This window comes from Carlito syrichta, unplaced genomic scaffold (genome assembly GCF_000164805.1).
Source record: "Carlito syrichta isolate Samal-C Ts95f unplaced genomic scaffold, Tarsius_syrichta-2.0.1 Scaffold307258, whole genome shotgun sequence".
Taxonomy (NCBI): Eukaryota; Metazoa; Chordata; class Mammalia; order Primates; family Tarsiidae; genus Carlito; species Carlito syrichta.
In genome coordinates, this window is record NW_007251354.1 from 125,053 (window position 1) to 133,387 (window position 8,335).

General features: G+C 41.9%; 1 protein-coding gene across 1 annotated transcript in view; it reads left to right on the forward strand.

Annotated features, from left to right (window-relative positions):
- Positions 1-8,335, forward strand: part of USP54 (ubiquitin specific peptidase 54) — an 89,882-nt gene that overhangs the window by 69,405 nt on the left and 12,142 nt on the right. The window contains exons 17-19 of the mRNA XM_021715660.1: positions 1,187-1,306; positions 2,230-2,425; positions 4,526-5,907. Of these exons, the coding sequence (XP_021571335.1) occupies positions 1,187-1,306; positions 2,230-2,425; positions 4,526-5,907 (1,698 nt within the window). The remainder of the gene's footprint in view (positions 1-1,186; positions 1,307-2,229; positions 2,426-4,525; positions 5,908-8,335) is intronic.

Consider the following 8,335-nt stretch of genomic DNA (forward strand, 5'->3'; position numbering starts at 1 on the left):
AGCCACCACTTCTGATTATAAAGACTATATACATTTAGTTGATTCCAAATATTGTGTGTGAACTTCTGATCTTGGGATTGGGGAAACCACACTTCTAAAAATAGGGTGGAAACTGAGTGCCAAGTTCTTCAGAACCAACCTGCTACTTCCACTGTCTTTCCATTGCTCTCAAAAAGCCACAGTGAATTAGGAAGTGAATGTTAGGGGTGTGGAAGAACCTTTATTACGATGTTCAGCTGGAAGTAAGTGGAGAATGGGGGACATTATGGGAGAAATGAGTCAGACATTTTTTTTCCTATGACTTTGTGAGGGCTCACCATCAATCCCAGTTGTAGGTGAACGTGTATTACAGCTTGCTGCCAACTTATGATTATGAGTGAGTAGAGGGCAAGAGGGTACATAAACTTAGCGTTATTTTACAAAAGCTGCCTTGACTATACTTCCTAAATCTTGCATTTTACAGGACTCTCTACACCTGCTTTGGCGTACATTTACTTTGAGAGAAGGAAGGAATGTCCCATGCTTACTGTATGGGAAAATGATTTTTTGGGAGTAGTTTTGATGAGCAAGGATATGATAAAAATAGATACTTAGCAGTGCTGATGAAAAGTATATGCATGCAAACCAAGAACAAATGCAATTTAACTGTCCTGGTAGATAACATCAAGATAGGAACTGTAGACCATCTATGCCCAAGAGGCATACTGATTTTCCAGTTAAGGGTGGTTCAGAGAGGACCGTAAATTGGTGAAGTAAAGAAATGGTATGGATGGCTTTCCACAGAATAGTGAAGCCATTTTTGCCGTAACATAGCAATGGAGGTCTGGGGTGTTCATACACTGATTGACAAGAACTGCACTGTGGAAGAACAGTTCAGTTCCATGCATAAGAACCTACCCTGCTATAGACAATACTTTGTTCTTTCCTTGTAAAACTCCCTAAGAGTTCTTGGTGTTGTATTATGTGACTGGCAATAGCATGTCTCTCTTTCACAGCCTTGGTAATGTCTCAGTTAAGGCAAAAATGGATGTCCTACTTGTTTCAGAGAATTCTTGATAGCAATGGACAGTTGGAGTAAGGGTAGAACAGTGGCTCAGCAGCAAGGATCTGTACCGAAGGGAAACAACAGTACATAGGAAAAGTTGGAATGAATTGTAATGAAAATGAAAAGTGCTGGCCCTTTCAGGGAGGAGTGACGGCTTTGAGAGGTCCTTGCAAGAGGCAGATTCAGTGTTTGAAGAATCACTGCATCTGGAACAGAAGGGAGACTGTGCTGCAGCTTTGGCTCTCTGTAATGAAACTATCTGTAAGTAACTCTAACTGCTATGGCTATGGCATTTTTGACTAACTTCACAGTAGGTATTATCACTTAGATGGGATAAAAACAGTTTTTATGTCTCCTCACTCTTGCTCTCCCAAATTGAAGCCCTTTAGCTATCTTTGCCCTTCAGCTTTCTAAATGTGCCTGGCACTGGCACTGTGGCTTATGGATATTTACTGGAATAACCTCAGCAGGAATCCACAGATGAATTTTCTTTCCAGCCATACCTACCATCTTATCCCAAGATAAAGTTAGACCTCAGAGGAGAGATGGGTCTGTTCTTTCTCTAGTCACTGGTTAGTGATTTGGAGCTTATGGTAGGAAAACTGAATAAATTGGCTGTGACTTCCCAGGCCTGTGACTTTCCAATGCAATATTTTATTCTGTTTCTCTTCGACCTTCCTAGTACCCAGCACTATACACTTATAACAAGGGACTATAAGGGTTAGAATTGGTGTCTGATTCTTAAATGTGACCCACAAGAAACTGTGCTCTATAAAGACAGATGCAGTTTTGAATCTTATTTCTACTGGTGGCTATCGGATAGGGGGAGTTGAGAGTAGAGTGTGGAGACAGGGTCAGACAGGACAGTTGCAAAAGATGACAAGAATGGCAATCTCTAAGATGGAAACACCAGTTTATCTTTTTGATTCATTTTAGTTTATTTTTGTTTCTGTTTTTTTTTTAATTTGGATTAACCTGTTTGGCCTCCATGGCTTCCATGAATGTTCTTATAGCCAGAGCCAGCTTTGTGCCCTGGATAGTATATGCATGGTCCATGCCTTGCATTTCTGCTGCATATTTTGAGTTTTACTGCATATCTTTGCTCATTTTTGTTCAATTTTATTCTTTTTATTTTTGTTTGTGTTTTGTGTTCTGTTTCTGCTGTATTTTCTTTTGCATTTTAGCTAAACTAAGACTTGCCCTGCATGGTGCCAGCTCTAGCACACACAGCAGAGCCCTAGTCGATAAGAAGTTGCAAATCAGTATTCGAAAAGCACGGAGCCTACAGGATCGCATGCAGCAGCAGCAATCATCACAACAGCCGTCGCAGCCCTCAGCCTGCCTCCCATCACAGGGGGGGGCCCTCCCTCAGCTGACAAGGTAGTGCTTGGGAACCACGTTAGTTTATGGACGCCAGGGGAGGAAGTGACCATGAGTACTCTCTGGCAAAAGCTGTCATTGTTGTGGTCACTACAGGGGAGGAGAGAAGAGTCCTCTGAAAAGATTTTTTTCTCTCAGGTTAGACATACAGTGAAAAGCTTATTGTACTGTTGGTCCTTTCCTTAGTAATTCCTAAGATGCAAAAAGTACAGTGTAATAAATAGACAACTTGTCCAAATTTCCTGCAGGTAAGTTTATCCTGGATTTATATAATAACGTGATTATTATAATTGTGCACATTACGTTCTTAGAAACGGAAAACTGGGAGACATTTCACATTGTAGTAGCAACTAATGTAATTTATTTTGGGATTTAAATGCTTCCTGTTCCTTATGGAAGCAGAGAAAGCAGTCTCTGTGATTGAACCATAGAGACGAGACACAAAGATTCCCTTTGCTTTGCTTCTTATGGTCAGAACTAGGAAAAAGTTCCAGTAGCCACTGGGGTAGTTCCCATGTCTTAGCTCTTGAATTTGGCTTTTACTAAGAATAAATGGATTTAAGTAGAAATTAATTTTGGCTGTTAATAAATCCTAAGTAGTTTTCAAATTATAAATATAATAAAAGCAGTCAACCATTTTTGAACATTTGCCTCATATAGGCACTGAACTAAACACTTCATATATTTTATTTTATTCTCACAATAACCTTATGAGATAGGGATAGTTATTCAGCATATTTTACAAATAAGGAAACCTGGGCTCAGAGAAGGTAAGTAAGTTACTCAAGATTACTTGGCTAATAAGTAAAAGAATGTAATTCAAATCCAGATCTGTTTGATACCAAAGCACATATCCTTAATCATTATGTAATACTATCTTTTATCATTAGGTTTTCCATGTATCATATTTTCATATTATAAGGATGACTGTGCCTATGCCCACTAAAGTTTAGTGTATTCTCATTCAAATTTAGAGACTTATCTTGAATATAAGCAGTTTAGATAGCCAAACCTTTTCCAGAAAACTTATACCACTTGATCTTATCTGTGAGTGATTGAGGTTTTGTTTAAGTGCTGGTAATACTGAGTTTTTTAGGTCAGAAATACAAAACAATTAGTGGGAAACCAATTAAACGCAGTCAATCCCTAGTCCTACTCCTAAATCTCGAGAGAGTCATAGTGTATTACTCTGGGGAAATATTTCAGTGACTAATACAATCAAATCCAGATTACAAAAACACATTTGAAATGACTGAGTCTGTGTAATGCCATGAGTCCAAATCACTCTCTATTTTGTAAATGTGGCCTCTTGGTTCCTTTGGCTGGGCTACCTCTCAGGACCCCAGGAAGGCCTTCCCTCCCTGTATAACATCCTGAATTTTTTTTTTTTTTTTTGAGTTAGAGTCTCACTCTGTCACCCAGACTGGAGTACAGTGGTTGCTCCCGGCCACCGCAGCCTTGACCTGCTGGGCTCCAGTGATCCTTCTGCCTCAGCCTTCCAAGTAGCCGGAATTACAGGCGTGTGCTATCACGCCTGGCTAATTTTTTGATTTATTGTAGAGATGAGGTCTCGCCTGCCCAGGCGGGTCTCAAACCCGTGGGCTCAGGCAATCCACTCACCTCAGCCTCCCAAAGGTGCGGGATTACAGGCTGAGCCACCGAGCCCAGCACATCCTGAATTTTTGATGTTTGGTTGTTATGAGTGATTTTTAGGCTTTGCTTACCTTTCATGTCATCTGCTTGTGGAACTAGTAGTTTTTTTTTCTTAATTTGCAAGGAAAAATTGGATGGGATTTCACAGGTAGTGAAGAATATTGGCAAGGGCTCCACTTAATATTACTGTGTGCAACTTTAGTGAGGTCATTTACTATTAAAATTACTATTAGCAAATGTTAATATCACCTGTTTACCTGGGTGTGAACTGTGTACCATTTCTTTTGTGAACCTCTGAACTGTTAACTCTACTTGCACTTGTCTTTCTATTTATTTTCACCATTCCCTGTATGGATAGCTAGAAATGGGAATGGAATGAACAGTTCTTTTTGTGTGTGTTTCTGTCAATCAAGACAGCTTATGACTAGCTCTCTCCATTTGTTTCAGTGAACAGCCTATCCCGCTCCAAGTATTGTTAAGCCAGGAGGCCCAGCTGGAACCCTGCACGGATCCAGAGTTTGGGACCATTTCTTTCTTCCACTCACCTGTTTCCTGCCATGAGTCACACTCATCACTGTTCCCAGAGTCATCTGCCCCACAGCACAATTCCCCCAGTAAATATGCCTCGAAGCTTTTCACTTCAGTTGAGGTGGACAGTACTGACCCCTCTGCATTCCATAGGCAGGGTTTACCTAAAACACCAGGGAGGACTGAGAATTCTCATCATAGTTGGGAGCCATTGGATGCCCCAGAGGATAAGCTGCAAGGCTATAAAGCTGACAACAGCATCTGTAGCAAGTTCCCTCCACAAGAAGGAAGAGGCCTTGCTCAAGAACAGCTGTTCCAAGAAAAGAGAGATCTTGCTGACCCATCCCTGGTGATGCCTTGCTCACACCCAACTGGAATAGCCACCGCTGAGAGAGGAGATGAACACAGCTTAGACTGTAGTCCTTCAGATTCATTGGTTCATTCCAGCCATCCCCTGTATAGAGCCTGCTTCCCCATAATGCCTGCTGCTTCTTCATTTGTGCTTCACTCTCCTGATCCTGTGCAGAACACTAACCAATGCCTCCAAGCCCAAAGCCTCAAAACTTCATTGACTTCAAAAGTGGATGGAGGCAGCGAGGAGCCCTATAGGCCAGAGTTTCCCAGCACGAAGGGGCTTGTCCGCTCTCTGACAGAGCAGTTCCAGAGGATGCAAAGTGCCTCCATGAGAGATGGTACAGGTTCCAAGGATAAAAGTTTGCCAGGTAGTCTAAGAAAGAATTCGTCCCCTTCTGACTCTAAGCCTCCTTTCTCACTGGGTCAAGGGAAAGGCCACTGGCCTTGGGCAAAACAGCAACCCTCTCTGGATGGAAGGGACAGACTGCCTTCCTGGGAAGAGCCTGCTGGACATCCTTCTCTTGCTGTAAACTCTGGGCTGCCTAATGGTGAAACTTCTAAGGGAGAACAGCCCAGGTTGGCAGAGACAGGTATATACCAAGGGAAGCAATCCCAAATGAGAGATGCTAGGCCTAAGGAGCTGGGCACTATGGATATGGGGACTTCCTTGCCTCTGGATTCCTGGGTGAATGTCACAAGGCTCTGTGATTCTCAGCATAAACAGGGAGTCCCTGGGCCAGGAATGAAATCTTCTCCCCATGATTCCCATACCTGTGTAACCTATCCAGAGAGAAATCACATCCTTTTGCATCCACATTGGAACCAAGACACAGAGCAGGAGACCTCAGAATTGGAGTCTCTCTACCAGGCCAGTCTTCAGGCTTCTCAAGCTGGCTGTTCTGGATGGGAGCAGCAGGATGTGGTCTGGCACCCACCTAGCCAAAAAGGTAAGAATGCAACCAGGGGCCAGGAGAATGAAAACATATAAAAACTGAAAGTAGGGCAAGATCAGAAGGGTGGTGTTCTATATAGATAGCATCCCCAGCTTTGTAGGAGGTAGCAGAACTTTTGCCTTTACTCATAAAACCTTCAGGACAAGGACTAGGCATTTTTCTGGTAGAGACTGGGGGCAGAATTACCACTCACAGACCAATTGTCTTCTTTTGAAGAAAGAGATTACTAAGTATTTGCCCATGGTTTTTCCAGCATGCAGTGTAAAGCAATGGCTCCTAGATCGTTGAGAGTGACTCAGAGTGAGATGGGGAGGGCTGAGAGAAAAATACATTCTTCTGTGGCTTAGGAGCTGAACTAATCCCAAGATTCAGCTTCAAGGTCTGCTTTGCAATAGGATGTCTACACTGAGCGAAGTCTTCAGTGTGGCATTTCTAGATAGTACTGAATGAGCAATATCAAGCCCTCCTTCGATTCCAAGGTAGTATGCCTATAGGGTAACCATTTGTTGACTGTCCTTAAGATATAACTGAGTGAATAATGACCCTAACCCTAACCCTATACAAGTGCACATCACAGAATTAGTTCTGGAAATTGAAGATATAAAGAATGTTTGTAACTTAAATTGATACACTTAACTCCAAAACATGAACCTGGTTCCAACAGTAACTCTCTATATAAATTTGGACAAGTCACTTAATGTCCTATCTCAATACTATTTTAAGTGTATGTTCCAACTCTAAAATGGTATTTATGATTCTGTGACATTGAACCCAGAGAACTTTATCTGTAGCTTGGTTGTTATAGTTTCCTTAATAGTACAGGTTCCTTGCATACCAACAACTGACATTTAATTACAGTCAAACAAGTATTTATTGAGTACTTATTATGTTCCTCAGACCTGTGGGGGGATACCACAAAAATACAAGATTTGACATGAAGATAAGTTTTTGAGGATCTGTGTCTTAATGTAGATTTTGCAAATGTTTGCAATAACATTTACAAAGTGGTCTTTAGGTGTATGGGACAGGATTATAGGGGAAGAATGTAAAGAATAAGAAAAAGCTGAGCTGGGTACAGTGGGAGCCCGAGGTGGGAGAATTGCTTGAGCCCAGGAGTTTGAGACCAGTCTAGGCAACTTAGTGAGACTTCATCTCTACAAAAAATTTTTTAAAAAAATTAGCTGGGCATGGTGGTGTGTGCCTGTTGTCCCAGCTACTTGGGAGGCTGAGGCAGAAGCATCACCCGCCGAGCCCAGGTGGTCAAGGCTGTGGTGAGCTGTGATCATGACACTACATTCTGGCCTGGGCAACAGAGTAAGACCCCATCTCCAAAAAGAAAAGAAAAAGCTGGAGTCTGTTTCAGTGAACCTTTAGTGAGGCAAGAGGATTGCCTGAGGCAAGGAATTAAAGTCGGTAAAGTGCTATGTTTGTGCCCCTGTGAATAACCACTGAACTCTATCCTGGGCAATACAGCAAGATCTAATTTCTTAAAAAAAAACACACACAAAAAATAACATGTCAAATCAAACTAGTCTCTACTTTGGTTAGAGTCCCTGGTTTAAACCCTAAGTCCTTAAGAATTGATACGACATAGAATAAAGTGATCAGGAGGAATTATTTAGGAAGTTGGTGATGAAGGAAAACGCCAGTTAGGATCCATGTATGAAAGAATATAATTTTGAAGGAGTCCTTTTTCTTGTTGTAAAGCATTTATTAAGCACTCTTTATTGATATGTGTTTTATATACCATATAGTTCACCTATTTAAATTGTATGGTACAATGGTTTTTCGTATATTGGAGTTCTCCTTCCATCACCACAGTTTTAAAGTGCTTTCATCATTCCAGAAAGAAACTCCTTACCCATTAGCAGTCACTCCTTATTTCCCTCTACTCCTCCCACCAGCCCCAGGCAACCACTAATCTATTTTCTGTCTCTATAGATTTACCTGTTCTGGACATTTCATATAAATGGAATCATACAGTATGTGGTCTTGTGTACCAGATTAATTTGACATGATTGTAGTTCCTAAAGTATTATATAGACATTGCTCGACCTATATTCTTAATTTCATAGTACTTTGAAGTTGGGCATACCACATCTTACAGACATCTACTTAAAAGTAAAAAAAAGTGGCCAGGTACAGTGGCTCATGCCTATAAACCCAGCATGAGCCACCGAGGCCGAGGTGAGAGGATTGCCTGAGCTCACGGGTTCGAGACCAACCTGGGGCAACTTGGCGAGTCCTCATCTCTACAATAAATAAAAAAATTAGCTGGGCGTGGTGGCACGCGCCTATAGTTCCAGCTACTTGGAAAGCTGAAGTGGAAGGATCGCCTGAGCCCAGCAGGTTGAAGCTGCGGTGGCCGAGCATGCCACTGCACTCCAGCCTGGGAGACAGAGTGAGACTCTGACTCCAAAAA